At 42.0% G+C, this 27493-nt stretch overlaps 3 protein-coding genes across 8 annotated transcripts in view; 1 reads left to right on the forward strand and 2 right to left on the reverse strand.

Annotated features, from left to right (window-relative positions):
• Positions 1–4843, reverse strand: part of FANCM (FA complementation group M) — a 78267-nt gene extending 73424 nt beyond the window's left edge. For both annotated transcript variants that reach the window (XM_054725425.1, XM_054725420.1), the window contains exons 1-2: positions 4242–4843; positions 3393–3565 (exon numbers count right to left, since the gene is read on the reverse strand). In XM_054725425.1, the coding sequence (XP_054581400.1) occupies positions 3393–3565; positions 4242–4758 (690 nt within the window). In that variant the 5' untranslated portion in view covers positions 4759–4843. The remainder of the gene's footprint in view (positions 1–3392; positions 3566–4241) is intronic.
• A 1446-nt stretch (positions 4844–6289) lies between these two features.
• FKBP3 (FKBP prolyl isomerase 3) lies at positions 6290–24804 on the forward strand. The gene is made up of 7 exons (XM_054725435.1): positions 6290–6471; positions 8966–9067; positions 10980–11087; positions 18501–18636; positions 20616–20683; positions 22365–22462; positions 24468–24804. The coding sequence occupies exons 1-7, from the start codon at positions 6364–6366 to the stop codon at positions 24520–24522; spliced, it is 675 nt and encodes a 224-aa protein (XP_054581410.1). The 5' UTR covers positions 6290–6363; the 3' UTR covers positions 24523–24804.
• A 689-nt stretch (positions 24805–25493) lies between these two features.
• The window catches only part of PRPF39 (pre-mRNA processing factor 39), a 32873-nt gene continuing 30873 nt past the window's right edge, over positions 25494–27493 (reverse strand). For all 5 annotated transcript variants that reach the window (XM_054725448.1, XM_054725459.1, XM_008161039.3 and 2 more), the window contains 3 exons: positions 27136–27210; positions 26497–26617; positions 25494–26251 (listed from right to left, as the gene is read on the reverse strand). In XM_054725448.1, the coding sequence (XP_054581423.1) occupies positions 26195–26251; positions 26497–26617; positions 27136–27210 (253 nt within the window). In that variant the 3' untranslated portion in view covers positions 25494–26194. The remainder of the gene's footprint in view (positions 26252–26496; positions 26618–27135; positions 27211–27493) is intronic.

Below are 27493 nucleotides of genomic sequence, written 5' to 3' on the forward strand. Positions count from 1 at the left end.
CAACAAAGAAACTACTTTACAAATTCACAAACTGCCTGGGCATAGCTCAGTGGTGGAGCATTCATCTATGAACACGGTTGGATTCCCAGTCAGGGTACATGCCCAGGTTGCGGGCTTGATCCCCAGTAGGAGGCGTGCAGGAGGCAGCTGATAAATGGTTCTCTCTTATCATTGATGTTTCTCTCTCTCTCTTTCTCCCTCTCCCTTCCTCTCTGAAATCAATAAAAATATTTTTTTAAAAAACACACACAAAGCAAATTCACTGACAATGAAATGCATCTCTTTGCACTAAATGAAATCAACATTCCCTTCTATCCTTATGTGATACTCTCTCCCTAGTATCACCAGCTATTATATATTTAACTACCGACCACCTATACGCTGATTTCCAAATCTGTTACCTCCAGCTCAGAACTCTCCAGTGAGATCACTTCTATCACCTACTGCATATCTACGGCTAGATTACTCATAGACATCTTAAACTCAACAATCTAAAACTATACTATCTTTCCTGTTTCTCCATAATACTCCAAATCTTCTCTGCTTCTGGAACTCTTCATCTGGACTGGTAACACCAATATCCTCCCAATCTTCTAAGTCAGATACCTGGAAGTCATCCTAAATTCCTCATACCCCTCATCTCACGCCCTACCTTTAGTCTTGCCTCATCTAATCTTTTTAAAATCTTAAGTATCTTCCAGCTAACCATTTTTCAATGAGTGTCGACCTACATCTCCTGTGGCCTACAAAGAAGATTCAAATTGCTAAGCATAAAGTTCAAATGCCTTCATGACCTGGCCCTTAAGTACCTCATCAGCTATAGCCCACCTTTTCACCTTTGTACTTTATATTCTTACTAGTGGTCCAGTACACAGATTCGTGCACATTGAGAGGAAATTAATTAGAAGAAATATTTTAATGTCGCTATTCGCCCTTTCTCTATAATAGAAGTGCCAACCAAATTGACTATCGACAATGACAGATCGAAACACACATGTGCAATTGGCACCAGCAATTGGCACCAGTGAGAGCTTTATATGTATCATGAATGTGTCAGTCAACATTTATTTTTAAATTGCCAGTGCACGTCATATGTACCGGCCAGTCAGTCGGCCAGTCGGACGGACATACAGTCGGTCACTTAGCCTTTTATATATACAGACTAGAGGTCCAGTGCACAACATTTGGGGGGGGGGGGGAGGAGTCCCTCAGCCCAGCCTGTGCCTTTTTGCAGTCCGGGAGCCCTTGTGGGGATGTCTGACTGACAGCTTAGGCTCGCTCCCTGTGGGGAGCGGGCCAGAGCCACAGTAGGACATCCTTAGTGATGTGGCGGAGGCGAGCTGCTGCACTCGCCAGGCCAGCTTGTGGCTGAGTGGTGCTCCCCGACAGAGCGCACTGACCACCAGAAGGCAGCTTTTGCATTGAGCATCTGCCCCCTGGTGGTAAGTGTGTGTCATAGCGACCGGTCATTCCACCGTTCAGTCGATTTGCATGTTACCCTTTTATTATACAGGATTGCCAGTGTGCATCATATGTACCGGCTGATCAGTCAGACAGATGTATGGTCGGTCACTTAGCCTTTTATACATATAGACTAGAGGCCCGGTGCACGAAATTCGTGCACAGGGGTGGGTGTCCCTCAGCCCAGCCTCACCCTCTCCAATCTGGGACCCCTTGAGGGATGTCTGACTGCCCGTTAAACAGGCAGTCGGACATCCCTCTCACAATCCAGGACTGCTGGCTCCCAACCACTCACTTGCCTGCCTGCCTGACTGCCCCTAACCGCTTCTGCCTGCGAGCCTGATCACCCCCTAACCACTCCCCTGCCAGCCTGATAGACGCCTAACTGTTCCGCTGCCAGCCCGATTGCCCCTAACTGCTCTCCCCTGGTGGCCCGGTCGCCCCTAACTGCCCTCCCATGCAGGCCCGATAACCCCTAACTGCCCTCCCTTGCCAATCCCCTGCAACTGCCCTCCCCTGCAGGCCTGGTCCCCCCCAACTACCCTCCCCTGCTGGCCCAGTAACCCCTAACTGCCCTTCCTTGCCAGCCTGGTCTCCCCCAACTGCCCTCCCCTGCAGGCCTGGTCACCCCCAAGTGCCCTCCCCTGCAGGCCTGGTCTCCCCTAACTGCCCTCCCCTGCAGGTCTGGTCCCCCCAACTGCCCTCCCCTGCAGGCCTGGTCACCCCTAACTGCTCTCCCCTGAAGGCCTGGTCCCTCCCAACTTCCCTCCTCTGCTGGCCTGGTCCCTCCCAACTGCCTCCTCTGCTGGCCTGATCGCCCACTAACTGCCCTCCCCTGCTGGCCTGATCGCCACAACTGCCTTCCCCTGCCAGCCATCTTGTGTCCACATGGGGGCAGCCATCTTGTGTTGGAGTGATGGTCAATTTGCATATTACTCTTTTATTAGATAGGATAATACTTAACTGAAGGCACTATGTTAGGTATATTGCATACATTTTGTCTTTTAATCCTTCAAAACAACCTTAATGGTTAAGTATTATTTTACCTACCTGCCAAGGAATGACACTGCATACCCACCACCAATTTTTGAATTATCTTAGTTACAAAACCTCAGCGAAACCCTACTATGAATCACTGCCTCAATGATGACTAGGCTCTTGTCATCTACATCAGACACTAATGGCCTTGTTAAGCATTAAAAAAAGGATTAAAAAAAAACTACAGCAGAGATACTGATTTGAATGGCTAGAGAAAAGTATTTTCTATAACTGTCTGTTCTGAAATAGATAAGGCTTTTCATAACGTCACAATCAATAACTTCCATCATTAATAGTTATTCCTCAAAATGCTCTTTGACAATGTTTACACTCAAAAATACTTTTAGCTTTTCCCACCATATTGGACCCTGTGGAGGCCTGCTGGGAACAGGACTTCTAAAAGACAAATATGTCTGGAAGGCTGTGGTCTTTGAAGAAATATTGTTTTGAAGGATTAAATGACAAAATGTATGCAAGGAAAGGCCATTTTTGCAGGCTATAATGGGAGGAGATCTCAGGAACCAGAGGGAGCACACAACTCTTCTTAAAATTGAAGGTGTTTATGCTCAAGATGAAACTGAATTCTATCCAAGCAGGAGATGTGCTTACGTGTACAAAGCAAAGAACAACACAATGACTGCTGGTAGCAAACCGAACAAAACCAGAGTAACTGGGGAAAGGTAACTCGTGCTCATGGAAACAGTGGTACAGTTTGTCCTTAATTACAAAGCAACATTCCTGCTAAGGCTATAATGGGGCACAGAACATAATTGGACACAGAATCCATGTAATGCTGTTCCCAAGGACTTAAGCTTATTGAAAAGTAAATAAACAAAATGAATTTGCAAAAACAAACAAACAAAAACACCCAAAACTTTTGAACAAAATATTACCTGGCAATAAGCATAGTTTCCAAGAGCTTTATGAGCTTCATCAATAACTAGACACTTTATTTCAGCAGCAGGACAAGCTCCCCTAGAAAGATCATTGACCATGACTTGAGGTGTGAGAAAAATGACTCTCCTATTGTGCCATATTTCCTTCCTGGTGAAAGCTTGAGTAGATCCTGTAAATAAAAGTGACACTGGGTAACCGATGGGGTACATAATCACAATTAATAGCTTCAAAATACTCTGACAAGCCAGGGAGGTTCTCTGAAGACTGAATAAAGCAATTCTATTCATTATCGCTGGACTTGCTACAAGTATAGGCATACTTCAGAGACATTGAGGGTTCAGTTCCAGACAACCACAACAAAGCAAGTGTTGCCCTAGCCAGTTTGGCTCAGTGGATAGAGCGACAGCCTGTGGACTGAAGGGTCCCGGGTTCGATCCCGGCCAAGGGCACATGCCTGGGTTGTGGGCTCATCCCCAGTAGGGGGCGTGCAGGTGGCAGCCGATCAATGGTTCTCTCTCATCATCTCATTGATGTTTCTATCTCCTCTCTGAAATCAATAAATATATTTATTTTTTTTAAAAAAGAAAGCAAGTGTTAATCTTGTAGCTGGTGGAGGCTCTTGCCCTCAATTTGTAAGAACTGCAACATCTGTGAAGCCCAAAGCTAAGCGCAATTAAAATGACATATGCCTGTAGATGATATTTTAAGGGAGAGGATGTAAGATAAACATATGATCTGGGGTCTATTACACATGGGTCAGGAACCTCTTTAGCTCAATTTCCACCAGAACATGTACTTTGCCCTACCAAGCTCAATTTCAAATTAGCCCGTTCCTTCTAAAATACCTGTCATTTCGGCCATGTGGGGCTGCGGGATACCCATCACTCGGTAGCAAGCCTCGATCTGCTGTGTCACCAAAGGTTTCGTGGGGGCCATGAAGACCACCTTGCCTGATGGGAACCAGCGGTAGAAATTGTACATGACCACGGCGGCAATAAAGGTCTTCCCCAAGCCCGTGGGCAGACACACCAGCGTGTTGCAGAACAGAGCGGCCCGGGCGATGTGCAGCTGGTAGTCGCGCACCGGGCAATTAGTAGGGTAGACCCACAGCGCGCCGGCTGAGGTGCAGAACCCGCCATTCTCTAGATTCAGCTGCCGCTCTGCCTCGTACACGGCGACCAGCAACACATCATCGTCCGACTCCGGCTGCGCCTCGGCAGCCTCCGCGGCGGCAGGAGAACGCGCCCGGGAGGTGCCCGGGCTCTGAGGCCGCTCGGTTCCGGAGCTGCAACCCGGAGCCCCGGCGGATCGGGAGAGGCTCGAGCCCCACGTCTGGAAAAGCGTCCTCTGCCGTCCGCTCATTAGGCCGACGACCACCAAAGGCTCCTCTCGGGCTCCAGCCGAACCGCTACGGCGTCGATCTCCATCGGTTACTTCCGCACCGAACAGTGGGACACAGGGCGGGGCCGAGGCCAGCTCACCCCGTTAAAAAGGCCGCCACTGGGATGGCGTAAGGAAGCTGATTGGCTGGCTTCCCGGAAACCCGCGCGGCCAGCCGGGGAGGGAGCGCATCGTTTTGGAGTTACTCTAAATTTGGTCCCCTCTTCAGTTTTCCTATAGACTCTGAATTTCGGTTCCTTCTCCAGTGACTAAGTGTTAGGGCGTCGTTGCTAAAGTGGTATCGCTTAAAATAGTAAAAATAAGTAACCTGGAGATCCCCAGGACTATGCATACTCATATTTTTTGTAAACTTAACGTTATTGATCGTCTATAACGTTCTTATTCCTTGTTGTGTTTTTAAATCGGAAGATAAGGTGGAAAAGTGAAATTGTTTCGATTGAATTAAATGTCTTATTTATCTGTCCAGGCTGAGAAAACAAAATGTCAGGTCTCTTTTTGCAGTATTAGAAGTGGCAACCCATTATCTTACACTATTTTTATTGCTAAGAGGAAGTAAGTGGTTTGGTGCTGATATTGTTGGAAAATCCGAAAGAAAAAAGGCGTTCTGGTGCTCCTTTACATCTTTTAAATATGGTTGGTGTGGTATGTCTACTCTAGCGATAGCTTTCTCCCACTTCTCCACCTACTCTAAACCTGGAGACTTTAACCTCTATACATCTGTTTCTTGTATAGTGAGGGGAAGTATACACACATTATGAGGTATTTTGAGTATTAATATTAATGCTTTATTTGGTCAAGGTCTGAACTTGCTTTTAGACAAACTGTTTCTCTTGTGTTTGTATTTTTTTGGGGAAGGAGACAGATTGTATTTTAGTTTCATTTGTGTGAATCTCAAAAAGGAGATGGTCGGATAAGGGTTGTTCTGACGGACAAGAACTGAGTCCATTTAGGTGTAAATATTTGGGTTAGGACGAGATAAAATGAGATTAGATGCCTAAAGTCTCTGTTATTTTCTTCAGCAGGTTATAGACTTTAAAGGCCTAGTAGCCCTTGCCCTAGCCAGTTTGGCTCAGTGCATAGAACATCAGCCTGCGAAGGGCAGGGTCCCAGGTGCACAAGCCGGTTTGGGGGGGGTGGGGGGGCAGACGGCAGCCAATCAATGATTCTCTCTCATCATTGGTGTTTCTATCTCTCCCTCTCCCTTCCTCTCTCTAAAATCAATAAAATATAAAAGGCACTTCCTTTAAATATATATATATTAAAAGACATAGTAGCCCGACGTTAAAAACAACTGTGGGTGAATATCAGAGGTCTCCTCACAGGGGTTCCAACTAAGAATGATGACAGCGTGCCACCTTCTGCAAGGGTCACATCCGCTGGGTTTTACTCGGACTCAAAAAGAAGCCCTCAGAGCGCAGCCTAGACGTCACCCCAGGGCGGCCCAGTCTCGCGGGGCGGCGCCGTGACCCCGCCCACTCGGCGCGGAGCGGGGGCCACGCCTCTCCCGGGGCGGGCGACGCCGCGCCGCCGCGGGCCGGTTCAGTGAAGCCGAGGCAGCGGGGGAAGATGGCGGCGGCCGTCCCACAGCGGGCCTGGACCGTGGAGCAGCTGCGCAGCGAGCAGCTGCCCAAGAAGGACATTATCAAGTTTCTACAGGACCACGGTTCAGATTCGGTACCGGAGGCGGCGGGGCGGCCGGGCTGGGGCGGCCGAGGGACGCCTCTCCCCCCCGGCGATGCGCGTGGATCCCGTATTCCTCCGGTCCCCGCCCTCGTCCCGCGGCCGCCGGCCTGGAAGGCCGCAGAGGCCTCGCGCGCTGGGCGTCGCGCTCCCGCCCCTCGCCCGGCCCTGCGGGTGCGGGCGGAGCAGCTGGGCCGCCGGCGGCTCGCCGGGAGCCGTCGCCTTATTAGAACCTCATTGGGATCCTTGACTGAGGGCGGAGGCCGCCGAAGGGAACCGGGAGACACCGGCGTGGCGGGGGCGGGGGCGGGAGAGGCAGGGCGGGGTGAGACCTCTAGAGGGGCGTGCGGGCTGTTGGGGAAACCGGGGAGGATGGGATTTCCGTGGGAACCTTGTGTGCGACTTGATTTTCTCATCACTTACTAATACTGAACACTAATGCATGGGATTTTTTAAAAAAATTCCTAGCTTTCTTTTTTTTCCCTAGCTTTCGATTCTATAAAATCACAAACTCTTTACATGACCTTTTCACCTTTACACTGTGGACTTATATGTGCAATTCATGTACAGCGGTCTCCCGTGGTTATGAACAAACTACGAAGTCTTATTTCTCATTCTTTATAGTGTACGCCCTGCGTTTTTTCAGCTTAGTCTCCATCTTAACCATGTCTTGTCACAAGTAATTTCTTCAGACTTTTTTTCTTCAGAAACTAAGACCATTCATATGTCTGAAATTGTTGAACGACTGTACAATTTGTTATGCCCGTGGCATCGCCCACTAACAGAAGCAGCAGTCTGCATCTGGTTTCTCTACAGTTTTCTTACTGACTTCTAAGCTAGCATTTAGAAATATTGTTTCTGGGGTCTTTAAGAAGATTGTAGATTTTTACTTTGAGGGGAGTAGGATTACTCTCCATCTTCCATCTCCATGCTCCTGAACAAACATCTTGACATCAGTAAATATTTTTACATTTACAGCAAGAGCTATGCTCAGTGTTTGGGGCTACAAGGATGGAAAAAGAAAGACCATGGTCCAGGGATACCATTGTACCATTTTAGTGGAATTATTTTAAACCAGTTCATAACTTCAACTAGAATCGAGTAGGCATATCACTTATTAACATGTTATCCCTCAATACTGTGCTTCATCAAATTCTGGTAAACAAACCATCCCAATTTGGTATCTAATGTAAAACTGGCTAATTTTAAGTGACTCGGAGATATTTTTATAACGTTCTTTTAAGTGCATATTCTCCAATGTTCACTCACATACTTAAACCTGTACTTGATATTCACCAGTTTATTTATCATAAGATACCAAGGTGGTATTTATATGTTGGATATTTGGAACATTTTCTAAAGAAATCACAAGAGTGCTAAAGCAACTGATTACTTCTGTTTAATTAAAGTAGCCTTTCCCCATCAGCCTTTATCATTTAGAACATTTCTCTAGGAGTGGTAGGGAAAAAAATACTATAGAATGGTGTTAGAAAAATTGCTTTATCAAAAGGTTCAAAGTGTCAGAGAACAACTGAAAAAATAAAATGAGGAATCAAGCAAGGACCACAAGACAGAAAAGGAAGCATGAAAATCCCCATGTCACATGATTTTAAATTGAAGTTAAGTAATTTTTTTAAAATATATTTTATTGATTTTTTTACAGAGAGGAAGGGAGAGAGAGAGAGAGCTAGAAACATCGATGAGAGAGAAACATCGACCAGCTGCCTCCTGCACACACCCCACTGGGGATGTGCCCGTAACCAAGGTACATGCCCTTGACCGGAATCGAACCTGGGACCCTTTCAGTCTGCAGGCCAACGCTCTATCCACTGAGCCAAACCGGTTTCGGCTGAAGTTAAATAATTTTGATGACTTGATATTTCAGTAGTATTTTGGTGTCCATTTACCAATTTAGTCTTATATTTGAGAGAAAGGTAATTCTCTTGTGGATTATCCTTTCAACAACCCTCTGACATACTGCGTCTTTAGGAAAGCTTAGTCCTTGTCTAAAAGCAGCTAGGATTTTAACCCCGATGGTCTCACTCCAAAGCCCATAAATGTAACCACTGTGTATCTAACATTGTGTAGCAGTGCTTCTCAGCCTGCCAAGCACGGGTTACAGGTATGTCGAGGTAGCTGTGCCTGATATGGCTGGAGGCCCCCATTGTGCTAGGAGCAGCTTTGCCCCGTTACCAAAGTGTGCTTGCTGAATAAGTGTGCTTTCTGTGAGCTCTGATACGGAACGCACAGTGTGACCCCTGTATAATATTACAGTACTAGGCTTGTAAATCTTACAAGTACTCAATATGTTTTTTTTCAATCTTCTTTAAATTTTGTTGTTGTTATGAAGTAGGGTATAAAATATTTCATTTTTTCTATCAGTAGTAGTACTATTGAAAACAATGACTAATATAAAGATCATTTTGTAATTTTAGACCCTTCTTATATGAGGAAAATTGTTTTGACTAACCAGCTTTTTTCTTTATAGTTTCTTGCAGAACATAAGTTATTAGGAAACATTAAAAATGTGGCCAAGACAGCTAACAAGGACCATTTGGTTACAGCCTATAACCATCTTTTTGAAAGTAAGGTGAGTGTTATTATATTTTACTAGAGGCCTGGTGCACGAAATTCATGCAGGGCGGGGGGCAGGGGTTGTCCCTCAGGCTAGCCTGCACCCTCTCCAATCTGGGACCCCTCGAGGGATGTCCGACTGCCCGTTTAGGCCCGATCCTGGTGGATCGGGCCTAAACGGGCAGTCGGACATCCCTCTCACAATCCAGGACTGTTGGCTCCCAACTGCTCGCCTGCCTGCCTTCCTGATTGCCCCTAACCGCTTCTGACTGCCAGCCTGATCACCTCCTAACCACTCCCCTGCCAGCCTGATTGATGCCTAACTGCTCCCCTGCCAGCCTGATTGCCCCCAACTTCCCTCCTCTGCTGACCTGGTCACCCCTATCTACCCTCACCTACAGGCTTGATTGTCCACAACTGCCCTCCCCTGCTGGCCTGATCCCTCCCAACTGCCCTCCCCTGCTGGCCATCTTGTGGCGACCATCTTGTGTCCACATGGGGGCAGCTGTCTTATTTGTTGGAGTGATGGTCAATTTGCATATTAGATAGGATAGAGGCCTGTTGCACGGGTGGGGGCCATCTGGTTTGCCCTGAAGGGTGTCTTGGATCAGGGTGGGGGTTCCCTTGGGGTATCGGGCAGCCTGGGCGAGGGGCCTGTGGTGGTTTGCAGGCCGGCCACGCCCCCTGGCAACCCAAGGGGAGGCCCTGGTATCTGGGATTTATTTATCTTCTATAATTGAAACTTTGTAGCCTTGAGTGGAGGCCTGGGCCGGCCAGTGTGTGCAGGAAGCTTGGCTTCCTCCATTGCCAGGGAAACCCAAGCCTCCTGCTCACTCCATGGCCGCATCCATTTTTGTTGGGATTTATTTATCTTCTATAATTGAAACTTTGTAGCCTTGAGCGGAGGCCTGGGCCGGCCAGGGTGTGCAGGAAGCTTGGCTTCCTCCATTGCCAGGGAAACCCAAGCCTCCTGCTCACTCCATGGCCGCATCCATTTTTGTTGGGATTTATTTATCTTCTATAATTGAAACTTTGTAGCCTTGAGTGGAGGCCTGGGCCAGCCAGGGTGTGCAGGAAGCTTGGCTTCCTCCATTGCCAGGGAAACACAAGCCTCCTGGTCGCTCTGTGGCCACAGCCTTCTTGGTTGGGTTAATTTGCATACTCGCTCCTGATTGGCTGGTGGGCTAGTGGCTTGTTGTAGCGGAGGTACGGTCAATTCACATATTACTCTTTTATTAGATAGAATTGCCAGAGTATTATTTTGAATATTTCCCAAATTAAATTTGAATGCATTTATTTGCAGAATATGTTGATGTTTTTTTTACACCTGCAAATTTTCTTAATTGTAACCATAAATAGACTGGCTGTCAAATCTAGTAAGTTTAGTCTGCAGTTTAGCAGGATGTTTTGATATTTTGAAATGGACCAGATTTTTAAAATAATTCTGTAGTCATTTAAGACAACAAATTCTTTTTTTTTATTCTTTTAACAAATTCTTAAGGGCACTGAAAAATTATAAATCTAAAGTAAGTCCCATTTCATTAATGAACTTAAAGTCTGTTAGACTTATGCTGAGCCTTTAGAAAACCAAATTTTAAGACATTCCCCACTATGTGTTCACTATGAGATGACCATCTCCTACAGAAAAAAATATTAAGGAGTTGTTTGAATAATATTCATATCTCTAAGTCATGATTCTCCTTTCTGAATTTATGTTGTGAGATGAGAGTTTGAGAGTCATAATGTGTTGATTAAAATGCTTAACATAAGATTATTTGTTCTTAGGCAGTTCCTGTTTATTTACATTTAAGTAGTGTAGCCTATAGTCATGGTGCAGGTAGATGTTCATTTGATTGAAGCTAAATATCTAGATGTCTCTCCTAGCTTTTAGCCAATGCTGAATATGATAAACATTATTTTCCCTACAGCGTTTCAAGGGTACTGAAAGTATAAATAAAGTATCTGAGCAGGTGAAAAATGTGAAGCTTAATGAAGATACACCGAAAGAAACCAAGTCTGAAGAGACTCTGGATGAGGTTTGTATATAATATTTTCTTATTTAGTTCTCATGTGAATTTGAGAAAAGTATTTATTTTGCAGCCCTGATTTCTCATAATGAGGGGTAGTTGAATATGGCCACTTAACAGTAAGCCAAACACTAATTTGTAGAGTATTTCCATTAGGTGTACTGAATCAGAAAAAGGCCTAAGCTGTGGGGGCCAGGTGGGGAAGCCTAAGAACCAGTGCTTTACAGTCAGGAAGCCTGTCCTTTGGTATACCTCTAGCTTTGGTTGTTTTTTTCTTGTTGTTTTTTTTGTTTGTTTTTTAAATCCTCACCTTAGAATATTTTCTTTGATTTTTAGAGAGAGGAAAAGGGCGGGGGAGAGAGAGACATCAATGTGAAAGAGAAACCTCGGTTGGGGCTGGAGATGGGCCCTAAAGATAGGTATGTGCCCTGACCAGGAATCAAACCCAGGACCTTTCTGTGTATGGGATCATGCTCCTACCAAGTGAGCCACACTGGCCAGGGCTAGCTTTTCTTTTTATATTGCCTCTATGTCTGCCCAGAACTTCTGAGCTTTCAAAGCTATTTTAAGATCCTCATTCTATAGCCAAGTTGGACTGAGTGAAAGAAACTTCATTTTGGTTATTTTTAGCTTTTTCAAATGTACATAGTGTCCTTGGCAATATAAATAGTCCAGGCCTGGCTACAGGGTATAAATTCATCTTCTAATCTTTACCAACCCAGGTTTTATATTTTGGACAAAGATTTGAAGAACCAGATAAAATCATTTCTGCAAATGGACAGCCTTCATGTAGCTAAGGACGGCTTTAAGAACAGCCTCAGTAGAGCCGAACTGACTATAATTTTGCCACTTCAGATAATAACTAAGCTCACTCATTCCTGGCAGTCTTAGTATCAGTGACAATTACCTAATAATATTATTAGTTATTGTAAAGAGGTGTAGCCTATTGATAAGGTGAAGCATTTGGATATTAGTGGAAAGAGTATAAATAAGATCAGGTATAGTAGTGTAAATGTTTTATGACTAAAGCTAGTTAATTTGCATAACCCTTTCCTGTTAGTTGAAAAGCAAATATTAATGTTTGTGGAAAGGTACACACAATCAAGCAATTTTGAGGTTTATCAGAAGTATATTATTTAATACATGTTATAGTCAGCAAATATTGAGCAGCTGATAAGGTAAATAGAGGTATAATAATTACTAAAAGGGTTGCAAAGCAATTGGCAACATAGTTTACCTTACAGAAAATTAGAATAAGGGAAGTATGAGGCAGCTGATAGTGTATCATTAAAAGGTTAAAAGAGACTTACAAATAAAAGGCATAAGGGCAGGAGACAATCCAGAGATATCCTGTGAGGGTCTAAAATATATCCTTTTATTCATTTAAGACCTCCTTTTTTTTTTTTTTTGGATCCCTGAGTTAATGTCATGTCAGAACAACTAAAAATAAAGTGGAAGTGACCGCTGTTCTTGACCATAATCTTGTGTCATATAAACTGAGTTACTCCCACCAGTTTTCATCTTGCATTTACAAATAGTAGCCTTCAGGGTTTTGTGATCATGTTCCTCTTAATAATCTTTTCCTAATACATTTTCCACAGGCCAACTCTATCCACTGAGCCAAACCAGCCAGGGCAGGAACTCTTTTCATTTCATTTAGCTGGCCAGCCTGAACCCAATTATGTGCTTTCATTGTCTTCCTAGCACATGGATTCCAAATCCTTTGGACCAGTATTTTGCTGATTCCTGCTGTCTGCTTTCTCTGTTCATGCCTAGTGACTACTGAATGGGACAGTGTCATTCTAGACTGATAGACTTAAGGATTCTTTAGCATGGTATGGTTTGCAAAATATTACTTTAGAAAACTTACTAGAATAACCTTTGGGCCTTGGCTGGGTTTTCTCAGTGATTAGAGTACTGGCCTGGGGAAGGCTTAGTATGATTTCTTTAAAAGGATATAAAAACCTCAGTATTTTTTATATTGACTACATGTTGAAATATGTTTAACGTACTGGTTTAATGTGGAACTAAACAGCTTAAAATTACATTTGTAGCTCTCATTATATTTCTGCTGGGCAGCATTCATAACATTCAGAGTCTTCCAGTGTCTGGCTCCTGCCCAGCTTCAGATTTACTATTTCTATAAAAATACTCTTCAGCCACAAATGGCTGCTGATTGTCTATAAAACTGCCCTTTTCCACTTCCATACTTTATTACTTACTTAGTGCCTCTTTTAACTTCCCTACTTGTCAGTTCTGTATCCACTTTATCTTAGCATCCCGTGTTTCCTCTACAGGTCTTACAACATCTGTGATTATAGACATGTCTATACTCTACTAGAGGGAAGGCCAGTACCATGTCTGCCAATTCACCTATGTACCTCTAGTTTCTAAAACATAGAATATGCTCAAACATTTCTTAAATTAATAATAGAACAGTTAGGTAATATATTCTCATTTTTAGAAGCTATGATGTGACCCAGTTCATTGTAATTGAATGATTACTCTCAAAGTCCCTTTATCTCTGGGTCTAGAAGTACCTAGGTCAGACCCAATCTTGGGAATATAGTTCTTTTCGTCACTTTGGACTAAGAAATTGCTGCAAAGCCAGGAAATTACCTAAGAGCCAGGTTCATTCAAGCATATAACTCTCCAGAACAGCCAAAGAACTTATGTGACTTCTCACTATGAACCAACCAGATTCTTGCAATGAAACCCAAAATCAGATTAAATAACTAGAGCAGCATTTCTCAAAGTGTGTTCTGTAAGTCCCAGAAGTTTGAGATTGTTTTTCTGGTATCATTAAAACCTGTACATGTATCTCCTACTGTAACATTCACAGTATATATTATTAGCTAATGACAGCTTTGAGAAGTCTTGCAGAATGGAGGTATGTTTAACTTTGACATCATGTTTTCCAAACATGATTACATTAGACTCCTTTTCTTCTTACAGTGTTAGCAATGCCAAGGAATGAGTGATCCATAAAAGACACTTTGTGAAACACTGAAATGGAGGCTATCAGTGCGCAGATGGGCACCTTCACTGTTAAGATTGAATCATAACCACCAAATGTGTGTTTGAATTATTATTCTAGGACCTCTAATGTAGATAACACAACATGCCCATGTAACAACAAATAGGAAAACAATAGAATGACATTAAGATTTAATTAAATGTAGTTTTTGTTCACTAATGAGACGTGGCCTTTCAAATATTACGTAATTTAGATATTCTCACATAATAAACTAGAGGCCCGGTGCACGAATTTGTGCTTCAGTGGGGTCCCTTGGCCTGGCCTGCAGGATCGGGCCAAAACCGGCTCTCCGACATCCCCTGAGGGGTCCCGGATTGCAAGAGGGCGCAGGCCAGGCCGAGGGACCCCACCAGAACACGATCGGGGCTGGGGAGAGATCATGGGAGGACTCCAGGGCATGTTTGGCCTGTCTCGCTCAGTCTCAATCAGCCGGACCCCAGCAGCAAGCTAACCTACCAGTTGGAGCATCTGCCCCCTGGTGATCAGTGCACATCATAGTGAGCGGTTGAGCAGCCTTAGCATATCATTAGGATATTACTCTTTGTTTGGTTGAACAGACGACTGGACACTTAGCATATAAGGCTTTTAATTATATAGGATACTAGAAGCCCGGTGCACAAAATTCGTGCATGGAGGGGGGTTGTCCCTCAGCCCAGCTTGTACCCTCTCCAATCTGGGACCCCTGGAGGGATGTCCGACTGCCCTCTCACAATCCAAGACTGCTGGCTCCCAACTGCTCGCCTACCTGCCTTCCTGATTGCCCCTAACCGCTTCTGCCTGCCAGCCTGATCACCCCCTAACCACTCCGCTGCCAGCCTGTTTGCCCCCAACTTCCCATTGGGCAGCCGGCCGGACCCCACCTGTGCACAAATTCGTGTACCAGGCCTCTAGTATTACTAGATTTTTGTCGAGTATGTATTTTTAAGCCATTTATTTTTATTATATAAAAATACCATGCTATTGCCCTGGCAAGTGTGGCTCACTGGTTAGAGTGTCGGCCCGAAGGGTCTCAGGTACGATTCCCAGACAAAGGCACATACCTGGGTTGTGCGTTCGCTCCCCATCCCCAGTCAGGGAGTGTGCAGGAGGCAAGCAGTTGTGGCTCTCTCACATGGATGTTTTTCTCTCTCTCCCTTTTTCTTCCTCTCCCTTGCTTCCACTCTCTCTGAAAAAGCAATGGAAAAAATATCCTCAGGTGAGGATTAACAACAACAAAAATAGCATACTATTTTTATTTTATTTATTTTTAATATATTTTTTAATTGATTTCAGAGAGGATGAGAGAGAGAGAGAGAGAAACATCAATGATAAGAGAGAATCATTGATTGGCTGCTTCCTGCATGTCCCATAATGGGGATCAAGCCTGTAACCCAGGCATCTATCCTTGATCAGAATCGAATCGGGGACCCTTCAGTCCAAAGGCCAGTGCTCTATCCACTGAGCCAAACCAGCTAGGGCGCATGCTACTTTTAAATACAAAATAACAGAAAAAGATAGAGAATACAAAATATAATTCAATACCTTGAAATGAACATATTTAACATTCCAGAATATTCTAACATTTTTATGCATATATTTATTTAAATAGTTGAGACATGACTGTAGTTAGAACTTTCTATTTACTTTTCCCTTAATGTTTTAAGAATTTTTCCACTATTTTTTTCTTTTTGTGTTTTTTTTCTTAGAATTTTTCCACTATTGAAAACAATGTATTATCATAAAATGTGTGGTTATTTTGCCATTATGGATAATAGTGTATCGGGTAACTGCATAACGATTTTTTTCCTAAGATTCAAATTACTTCTTGAGCATATATTTCTATAAATGGAATTACTTGTTACACTTTGAACATCTTTAAATTGTATTCAAAAGATATACCAGTTCACACTGCTACCAGTAGACACCTGACCATTTATAGTACCATAAAGTAAGCTTATAGTGGAGAGTGTCAGGGGGAAGATAATGTTTACTTTTTTATTTTTTTTTAAAGATATATTTTATTGATTTTTTACAGAGAGCAAGGGAGAGGGAGAGAGAGTTAGAAACATCAATGAGAGAGAAACATCGATCAGCTGCTTCCTGCACACCTCCTACTGGGGATGTGCCCGCAACCAAGGTACATGCCCTTGACTGGAATTGGACCTTTCAGTCCGCAGGCCAACGCTCTATCCACTGAGCCAAACCAGTTAGGGCAATGTTTACTTTTATACTGCACATTGTACTCAAGCTATAGGTGACTTTCTTTTGATTTAGGATGGCAGCTTAGCTTTAGTTCAAAGTGCTAATCCTAAAAAGTGGATAGGGATTTTTACCCTATCCAGGCCGTTTATCTATAAAAGATGGGGTAAAAACTGTCAGATTGCTGTGAAATTAGTTGACATAAGAAAATGACTCTGTAACACCTGACTTCCATATGTGCTTTGGTAGTAAAATAGTTAAGAGCATGGACTTTATATCCAAGCTGCCTGGTTTCCAATTCTGCTCAGCCACCTAGGAGCTGTAGGGCCTTAAGCAAATTCCTTAACCACCCTGTCCTTATGTTTCCTTATTGGCAAAATAGGGATAACAGTAACTACCTTACAAGGAAGTGAAAATTAAGTCAATTTATTGTAACAACTATGTATGTTGCCAGGTAGATACTTACAATATTAGGGGATCACTTTGTGAACTATTTGATTATCTATATATTTTGCTATACACCTGAAATTGATACAAAATAATATTGAATGCAAACTGTAATTGAAAAATAAAAATTTTTTTAAAGGAAAAAAAAAAACGTAAAAATATAGAGTGGAAAAAAAGGCAATTTTTAAAATATATTTTTTTATTGATTTCAGAGAGGAAGGGAGGAGAGAGAGAGAAAAACATCAGTGATAAGAGAGAATCATCGATTGGCTGCCTCCTGCATGTCCCCACCAGGGATTGAGCCTGCAACAGAAGCATGGGCCCTGAACAAGAATGGAACTTGACCTTCTGGTTCATAGGTCAACTCTCAACCACTGAGCCACACCAGCTGGGTGTAATTAAGGCAATTTATATAAGGCATTTGGAATAGTGCCTGGCACGTAAGGCATTCAATAGATATTAACAATTAACATCAATAAAGGTTATTATCACTATTACTTGGGTATAGTGGAAAAAGTAGGGGCTTTGGATCCAAACTCAAGTTCATGTTTATTTTTTTCTACTCACTAGCTCTGTTGCATAAATTCCCTGAACCTCAGTCTCATCTGCAAAAATGCAAGTAGGTGATACCTTCCTTCAGAGGATTGTTAGGATTAAGTGGGATGTTATGTGTTAAGTGACTGGTAAACAATAGGTGTTTAATATCTCTTACTTCCTTTCCCATTACTAAATGTTTTATACTATACAATTTCTACATATTAAATATGTCTAAGAAATTGCTTTCCTCACAATATATGAACCACCATTGATTAGATTAGCCTTTGACTAAAAAAAACTAAAGAGATCCTGATAATCCTGCTTTGTTCTATGAAATATACCTGTTATGGTAATGTTTGTAGATAATTTCATTCATTGTGTGAACTTCTTTTCAAGTTCAGAAACAAATCCAACATAACTTCATTCTAATTTTATATATATTAAAAGTGTTTAGTAATGCTAAAACCACTCAAATCTTTTAAGAAAATGTCACAATGCTTTATTTAATGCCTTATGATTTTATAGGAATAGGAATATTTCTAACGTTGAGGAATAACTGGATTCATTTTATGGTTTGTTGAATAACTCACAGGATTACTGTAAAAAAGAAAAACCAACAACAACGCTGGTTTCCAAGAAACTGAAAGTTATTGGAAATTAAATTATAAACATCCTAGTTACTAACTCACAGAGGTGGACCAAAGACAAAATAGTTTACCAAATCTATGAAACCCAGTGACCAGACTTAGATCACAGTTGGCTATTGATTGATTTTAGAGGGAGAGAGAAACATGTATTTGTTGTTCCACTTATTTATGCATTCATTGGGCAATTTGTTTTTTTAATTGATTTTGAGGGAGAGAGAAAGGGAGAGGGAGAGAAACACCGATGTGAGTGAAACAAGGATTGGCTGCCTCCTGCACACCACCGGCGATCAAGCCTGCAACCCAGGCTGGTGCTCTGACCGGGAATCAAACTGGCAACCTTTCAGTGCATGGGACAATACCCAACCAACTGAACCACACCAGCCAGGGCTTGTTTGTTGATTTTTAAATGTGCCCTGACCGGGGATTGAACCCACAACCTTGATATATTAGGATGATGCTTTAACTATCTGAGCTGCCCAACCAGGGACAATGGGCTATAAGTGTTCTCTTTGTCATCCTTCTAAAAGAAGGAGATAAGCTAATAAGTATGTATGTATTATCTGTCTTTGTTTTTAGGGTCCACCAAAATACACAAAATCTGTTCTTAAAAAGGGGGATAAAACCAACTTCCCCAAAAAGGGAGATGTTGTTCACTGCTGGTATACAGGAACACTACAGGATGGAACTGTTTTTGATACCAATATTCAAACGAGTAAGTCTAAATGTAATCTTATCTTTTTGGCTTTAAGGCATTATAAAATACTAGAGGCCCGGTGCATGAAAATTCATGCAATGGAGGGGGGGTCCCTCAGCCCGGCCTGCCCCCTCTCATAATCCAGGGGTCCTCAGGGGTGGGAGGTGACCTGGCGTTCAGGGGAAGGCGATGCCCCCATCACACCGCTCCTGCTGCCACTGCCGGCAGTGCAAGCCTCGGCCAGCCCTGGTTACCTGAGCCTCGGGTGGCCCTGGGCAGCTGGGCAGCCACCATCTGAGGCTTGCCTATGCCTCAGGCCCGCCCTGGACGGCTGGGCAGCCAATATCCGAGGCTTGCCTGCGCCTTGCACCAGCTCTGGGCGGCTGAGGGCCTAAGGGCAGGCCCGGCTGCACCACACACCTGCCACCCCACCCAACCCCCTCAATCCCCGTGAGGCTGAAAGGACTGGGGGACTCTGGCGGGGCTGAGGGGACTGGGCACCACTATCTTTATGACGGTCAATTTGTATATTCCCTCTTTATTAGATAGGATTTGTAGATGAGCTGTTAACAGTACCTTTTTCTTGGCTGTCACTTTTTTCCAGAAATCTTTTGTACCTGTGATTTACTTGGAAGAGTTCTCTGCAGTTCACTGCTTATTGGCTGGGTAAATAAAGACCTTTTGGTCATTGAAAAGCAAAAACAAAGCAGCAGCTTAGACTAAACTTGGTTAATGTCCCAAAGTGAGATTTTAGTATCTATACTAATAAAAGGGTAATATGCTCATTAGACCAGACATCTTCCAGACATCCTTCCAGACAAAGCCACAGTGGTGGGGGCCAAGGCAGAGGCAGTTACAGGCTATCAGGCCGGCAGCGGGGAGCACTTAGGGGGCGATCAGGCAGGCAGGCAGGTGGGCCGTTAAGAGCCAGCAGTCCCAGATTGTGAGAGGGATGTCCGATTGCCAGTTTAGGCCCCATCTCTGTGGGATCGGGCCTAAACCAGCAGTCAGATATCCCCTGAGGGGTCCCGGATTGGAGAGGGTGCAGGCCGGGCTGAGGGAACACCCCTCCCCACCCCCTCGTGCATGAATTTCATGCACCAGGCCTCATATGTATATATAAAAGCCTAATATGCAAAGCATCCCCCCAGGATTTGACCGACTAGGTGTTTGATCACTCGCTATGACGTGCGCTGACCACCAGGGGGCGGCGCTGAATGAAGGGAGGCCCCAGCTGGCAGCCAGAAGGCCCCAATTGGCCCTGATCACCGGCCAAGCCTAGGGGCCCTACCTGTGCACGAATTTCATGTACCGGGCCTCTAGTGTTAATATAAAAAGCGGGATACCTTGCATTAGTGGTGTAAATATAGGTCCTTTCTCCTCTCCACTGTTTCAACCATAATCATTTGTTTGTTTTTTAAATATATATTTTTTTATTGATTTCAGAGAAAAAGGGAGAGGGAGAGATAGAAACATCAATGATCAGAGAGAATCATTCATTGGCTACATTCTGTACGATCTCTTCCTAGGTATCAAACCCACAACCCAGGCATGTGTACTCCTAGTTCATAGGTCGACATTCAACCACTGAGCAACACCAGCCGGGCCATAATTGTTATATCAAGAATTTTCTTTTAAAGTATTTTTTAAAGTATGTTTTTATTGATTTCAGAGAGGAAGGGAGGAGAGAAACATCAATGATGAGAATCATTGATTGGCTGCCTCCTGCACACCCCACACTGGGGATTGAACTCACAACCCAGGCACATGCCCTTGGCCAGAATCGAACTTGGGACCTTCAGTCTGAAGGCCAAGCTCTACCCACTGAGCCAAACTGGCTAGGGCAAGAATTTTCTTGGTAAATTACCTGGCTTTCTGCATTTTTTTTCAAATGCACAGTATTATAAGTTCTGAAATCAAGTTACAGACTTAAATCCCTCTGTTTTCCCATTGGAACTTAATTTCATCATTAATTATAAGGAAAATTTGTTTTATAGGTTCAAAGAAGAAGAAAAATGCCAAGCCTTTAAGTTTTAAGGTTGGAATAGGCAAAGTTATCAGAGGAGTAAGTAAAAAATGTCAGTGTGTCAAGAGATTCTGTCAGATGCTACTGTTGAATGGTACTATAACGAATTAGGATTGGGGATGTCATGAAAAGCAGCTTTAGAATATGACAAATGTGTGCTATCATCGCTAACTGTTCTGGCACAAATTAGTAAGATCTCTAGGTCTCAGTTTCCTCGTCTATAAAATACGGACAGGACAGCCTTTCTCAAGGCTATTAAAAGATTAAATGAACATAATTTAAATCATGTAATATAGCAGAGACTCCAATATTCCATCCTACTTCTTTTATTATTTTTTCTTCAAAAGTTAATTTGTAGTATGTTTGGCTTTTTAAATTTGCCTTTTAGTTTCTTATAAGATGTTGCATGGCTGTTGTACCACTTATAACATGATCAATAAAGGTAAAATATCTGTCCCACTGAAGTACTAATAAAAGCAAGAGTTTGTTCTGTAGCCCTCACCTCTCACAAGTTATGCTCAAACACCAGAAAACCTTTCAATACTTACGTTTGGAATAATATACTTACCAAACTTTCCCTGTGAGATAACAGAAGAAAACTGAGAAAAAGGGAAGTTAGCTGTACCTGACCACTGCAGTGGTGTACAAGAGATAAAAAAAAGTAGTACTGATTATCAGCTTCATTGAATTGGGTTGTCATGCTAGGGTCCACTTAATATTTTAAGCTGTCTTTACTCAGGACCCCAAACATTAATAACAAACGTATTTAAATGATCAAAACCTTCAGTGTGTTTATCTTTGTAAGTCTTAAAATATGATTCAATCATATCCAGAGGCCAAAATATAAAATAATTTGGAAGTATAGGCTTAGTTAGAAATAACCTTAATGCTACCTGATTATACTAAGTTGAGAGCAATTGTAAGGTTGAGCTATTTTTCTAACTAATTTGCTTACTGATAAACTTCTAGTTTCTTAATTTTCAGTATGTTGCAAATCTGTCTCTGTCCCTTGAACTTTATGTAACAGTTACATTTCAGCAGAGTATATATTAGTCATATATTCTATATCCTTTCATCGTATTTACTTAACTATTTTTGGTAACTGGCTTTAAGATCCAAATTTGGACAAAATGTAGCAGCAACCCCGAAATCCCTCACTTCTTTGAGCAGTTTTACCTTCTATAAAATACATTAACATGTTAAGCGCCCAGCCTGTTTTGTCTTCCGGACGGAAAGTAGTGTCAGTCACCGGTGACTGACTGGGCGCTTAATGTGTTAATGCTCTGTACTTTTTTTGAACCATCATGCCTCCACTATTAGCAATTTGGTAATCTTAAGATAGTTTTAGAGTTAGTACTTGTTAGTTTATCCTTATAAAAATAATTTCAGAAATTTGTCCTAGGATATAATAGTGAGCAAAAAAATTATTATAGTACTAATAAACTAATTCTATAATGTTTCCACATTATAGTTTACAGAAGTGCTTTTACATTGTATCATTTAAGGCATCTGAGTATTATACTAAGAAATTGTTTAATATATCCTTTCTTCATTGAGGAAATAAAGGACAATGATTTGAGGACTCTCCCAAGGATATTACCATTTCTGACATAATGAAATCCAGTAATAAAATGTTTTTCTATATATAATCTTACCTGTCTTCTTGTTTTATGTGTATTTTTGAGAATCATTAGTTTTGATTTTATATTCTTGCCTTTAGTGGGATGAAGCACTCTTGACTATGAGTAAAGGAGAAAAGGCTCGACTAGAAATTGAACCAGAATGGGCTTATGGGAAGAAAGGACAGCCTGATGCCAAGTATCCTTTTTTCCTTTGTAATTAAAGGAAAAACACTAAAAAGGACCACCTGAAGGTATGAAAGATGCTATGCTATCTAGGTTAACCTCTGGGTCAGGGATCCTGTTCAGACTGGAATTCCTTACATTTAGATGCTTTTGTGTCAACACCTCCAATACTAGAGGCCTGGTGCACAAATTCGTGCACAGGTGGGGTCCCTCTGGCCTACAGGGATGGGCTGAAACCCGCAGTCCAACGCTGCCTGCAGCTCCTGCCTGCCTCTCCCACTCATCCTGGCTCCACTGTGCATGCCACAGGCTCGCATCCCATCAGTCCCCAACAGGAAAGGTTTGCACTGCAGTAGCAGTGCTTGCCAGCCATGAGTCCTGTGCCTGGCGCCCTCCCAAGGGGAGTGGCCTGCAGGATTGGGCTGAAACCTTGACATCCCCAAGAGGTCCCGGAGTGCAAGAGGGCGCAGGCCAGGCTGAGGGACCCCACTGGTGTACCATCGGGCCGGGGAGAGACCGCGGGAGGGCTCCAGGGCGTGTCTGGCTCATCTCACTCAATCCTGATCTGAAGGACCCCAGCAGCAAGCTAACCTGCTGGTCTGAGCATCTGCCCGTGGTGCTCAGTGCACGTCATAGCAAGCGGTTGAGCAGCCATAGCATATCATTAGCATATTACGCTTTGATTGGTTCGGTTATTCTGCCCTTCGTTCTATTTGCATATTGCCCTTTTATTATATATGATTATTATATAGGATTATGTATTAGTACAAAGTATTTGAACTTGAGCTGCAATCTCCTTTCTTCCTATTACTCATGCTCTTAATTTTTAAGACTTAAACTGTGAGAGTTGAGTTTTCCTCTGACGGGCAATTGCTTGAAGGGTTTACCTTAAAGAGTTAAGTTGCCCAATACAAACAACCGTAGCATATTGTAGAATGCAGATATGTCTCATGGTATTTTTGCTACAGTATAATTTCAGGCAATTATAAAAACGGAACACATGTTGGGAATTACCAGTTGTGAAATGGAGAACACGGGTTCAACATACTGTAAGCTTTTGTGATCAATACTAATGACAGTAACTTTTTTTCTGATTAAAAAAAAAAAAAGAGCCATGACTCCAGACCATTCCACCAGAACTAAGTGGTTACTAACAGCTAAGTGGGAAGGTAGTTTTTTTCTTTTTTTTTTTGTTTTTTTTCTGTTGTTGGTTCTATTCCCATTGTACTAGAGCAGTAGTCGGCAAACTCATTAGTCAACAGAGCCAAATATCAACAGTACAACGATTGAAATTTCTTTTGAGAGCCAAATTTTTTAAACTTCTTCTAACGCCACTTCTTCAAAGTAGACTTGCCCAGGCCATGGCCGTGGTATTTCGTGGAAGAGCCACACTCAAGGGGCCAAAGAGCCGCATGTGGCTCATGAGCCTCGGTTTGCCGACCACGGTATTAGAGTAAGTTTGGAAAAAAAGTTTTTGGAAGTCCTCTCTAATCTTATTAAAATTATCTGGGAATATAACAGTCAATCTTCTAAGCCTATCAAAATGAGTTGGCTAGCTGAAGCTCTCTCTCTGTGAAGCATGTTAAGATCAATCAGATAAAAGTCACACTCTTCTCTAAACTCAGCATTTTAAAACTCATAGCAAATATCAGGTACTACCTCATATGAACTTTGATTTAATATTTACCCAGCTAGGTTGGGGAAAAAAATTGTTTTTCTTTTGAGTGCTGAATAACAGCAGTCTTCATTAAGTGGTTGCTAATTTGGGAGTACTAGTTAGGCATCCAGATAAGGAACATCCCAGCCAAGCTAAAGCCTAGTCAGCCTATAATATCTATTTACAAAGATATCTCTATTAGGAACCACTATGGTTGGAATGTATTAGCCTCTGAATCGGATGCAAAGCCCTTTTCTTTGTAGTTAATTGCCAATATCCAGTCTACATAATTCTAATTTTAGACTAAAATTATTGGGAATGAGAAGCAATTTTATCCTATTTACCTTAACTTCTTCAACAGAATCCCACCAAATGCAAAACTCATTTTTGAAGTGGAGTTAGTGGATATTGATTGAAATAGCAATGCTTCTGATCTAAAGACAGCAATAGCCTTGAAGAAAGTTGCGTAACTAATTACAGCTGGTTACTATTGTAATGGAAGTGAACTGGAAAACTCAAGGAGTTATGTTAGAACTCGTTTAATTTCTCCCCAAAAATTAAGAAATGTAATCTGTTCTAAATCCCTGAAGTTTAAAATATTTTACTACAGTTGTGTAAAATACTGGTTAAGAAGAACTTTTCCTTTTACCTCATGTTGTAAACTAAAAGGCTCAATAAAAATGTACCCAATGTCTTGATTTGTTTGGTGTTAATATTAATGTTCTGATTAGGTTAACCAGAACTAAGACTTCATCAAATCAGGGAGCAGCAGTCCAATTGTCTAGACAGCTTTGCCAGACATAATCATTTAGAATCTTACCTTATAATTGACAAATATGCAAATTGACCGCACCTTCGCTACACCCAAGCCACGCTCACCAACCAAGCCATGCCGACCAGGAAACCGTTGCAGAAACGTTAGGGTATGGCGGAGCCCAAGGCCGGGAAAGCCACCCGAGGCTTTCCCGGCCTTGGGCACCAGCGGGGAGCCTGCACCGATCGCAGGAAACCACTGGGGGTCGGCTCCTTCGATCCTTAGCAGGGATGTTGGGTGCGGCCGAGCCCAAGGCCACCGCCCGGGGCCAAGCCCCGACCCTGAAAGAAGGCAGATGGCGGTGGCCACAGCCAAGGCCTGGGTCCCCGGTGCCGGCAGAAAACTGGTGCAGGCAGCCAGGTGAATGAAGGTCTATTGCACGAATCTTCGTGCAAATGGGCTACTAGTATTTAAATATTTCTGTACAGTGAGAAGATAAAAAGCAGAGATTGAGAGGAATGAAAAAGATAAAAAGTCTAAGAAATTCTGACAAGAAGATTAATAGCTGAATATAACAGCTTTATATAAAGTTAATACTAGGTGATCCCCTAAATAAATTCATAACAATTGGTGGATGAGTCTTCAGTTTTATTACAAAAATGTAGATGATCAGTTTGATCAAAATGAAAGCTTGTTCACAAATTTACATGAATATTGTAAATACAAAGTCTTCTGAAACATAAGTTTTGATACAATTTTCATTTTTTAAAGGGATGCAAACATTCGATTTTCTGATTTATAATCTCTATGCCATGACATACTATTTTAATAGTGTATCTTTTCTGCAGTTAAATCTAAATTCATAGGGACAACTGAAACACGAAGACCAAGCCTGGTCAGTAAAGGTTAAAAATCTATTTTTGGTGGGATTTGTTTTTTTTTCTCCTTTTACAGAGAGGAGGTAAATCCTTAATAACCAGCCCTTTACATATTTTCAGAATCTTGTACTACACTGACATGATTTGCAGTCAGTTTTTTTCCTACCCTTAAGGCTACAAAACTCTGTTGCAAATGCATTGCAAAAGAATTCTAGACCACTTAATGCAAAAATCAAAAAAATAGTTCTCCAATAAAAAGTAAACTTTATAAATGGTAGGAAATAGTATCTGTGGTAAGCTACTAAGTGACATTTTCCCTAATACTAAACAAATCATATGTTACACAGAAACAGGGAAGACAAGTTGTCAAAATGACAAGCTTATGTTTACATCTCTCGTTGAAGAAAAATAACTTTAAACTTTCCACACACTCCATCTGATATTTATATTTTCCCATCAAGTTGGAGGGGGAGGATAATACTGTCCATAATTCCAAGGATTCTGGTAATTGTACTGAAAGGAAAAAGCAAACATGTTAGCATACCAGAATTATGGCTGAGCTCATACAAAATTAAAGCAGATATGTGTAAGAAAACAGATACGTATTCACTGTTGAAATTCTAAGACTTAACCACAAAGTATAAATTATACCATCTGAAACAGAAGACCTGTTTTTTTCTAAAATAAAAAAGACTGCCCTAATTTATGCTTTTCTAATAACATGAACAAAAAATTCATTTATAATTATGTAAACTCACTTGATACCAGGCACTATAATTATATGCAGCTTGATTTGCTTGTAAATCACCATCAATCAACTGCGTAGAGGATGAAGTTGTATCTTCTGTGTGTGCTTTTTTTTCCTCTGGTTCTTCTGATCTGTATAAAAGGTCAAACTGGAACTTTCAACAGCTCTTACAATAAGTAACAAATAGATAAATGTCACCTGTGTACATTTATTTTACTGAAGTTCTCAACCACTCAGTTGTATACAATTTTTTCAAATCATGAAAGTATAAATTACCACAACATAGAGGAAACTATTTTAAAATATAGATATTTATTGATTTCAGAGAGGGAGAAAGAGAAACATCAATGATCTGCTGCCTCCTACATGCCCCATACTGGGGAATGAGCCCACAAGCTGGGCATGTGCCCTGACTGCGAATTGAACCATGACCTCCTGGTTCATAGGTCAACGTTCAACCACTGAGCCACGCTGGCCTGGCAAAGGTAACATTTAAAAATATTTGTCTTCTCTCTCTGTTCTTTTCTCTCTAAAAAATCAAACATATCCATGGGTGAGGATAAATTATAAATATTTTTCTTTAAAGACATTTCCACAATAAAAAATGTCTTTTAAACATCCTTTCCTGATTCAACAAATATGTACATACCCATTTTCTGCTTTCCTTTTCAAAGAATCCTGTTCTTTTAGGAGTGTTTGATGCTCATCATAAGCATTCAGAAGCCTGAGAAGGAATTTAAAAAATCCATTGAAATATATAAAACCCAAAACGTTAATTTTTAAAAGTTATTTATTTCTACTTAGGAAAACAAAATAGGTTGCAATGGACTTTATTTAATTTTAAAAAGCCAGCAGCCAAATCTGTCCTCAACTACCTTTTTTTAGCTATTTCCTTTGGGAAACCATTGCCCTGTACTTTCCTTTTCACTCTATGTGGTTCAAAGATATAGGCCTGGCTAATAACATTATACCCCTGGACCAATTAATGGTTTAGAGGTCAGAATATG

The sequence above is a fragment of the Eptesicus fuscus genome, chromosome 2 (assembly GCF_027574615.1).
Source record: "Eptesicus fuscus isolate TK198812 chromosome 2, DD_ASM_mEF_20220401, whole genome shotgun sequence".
Classification (NCBI taxonomy): Eukaryota; Metazoa; Chordata; class Mammalia; order Chiroptera; family Vespertilionidae; genus Eptesicus; species Eptesicus fuscus.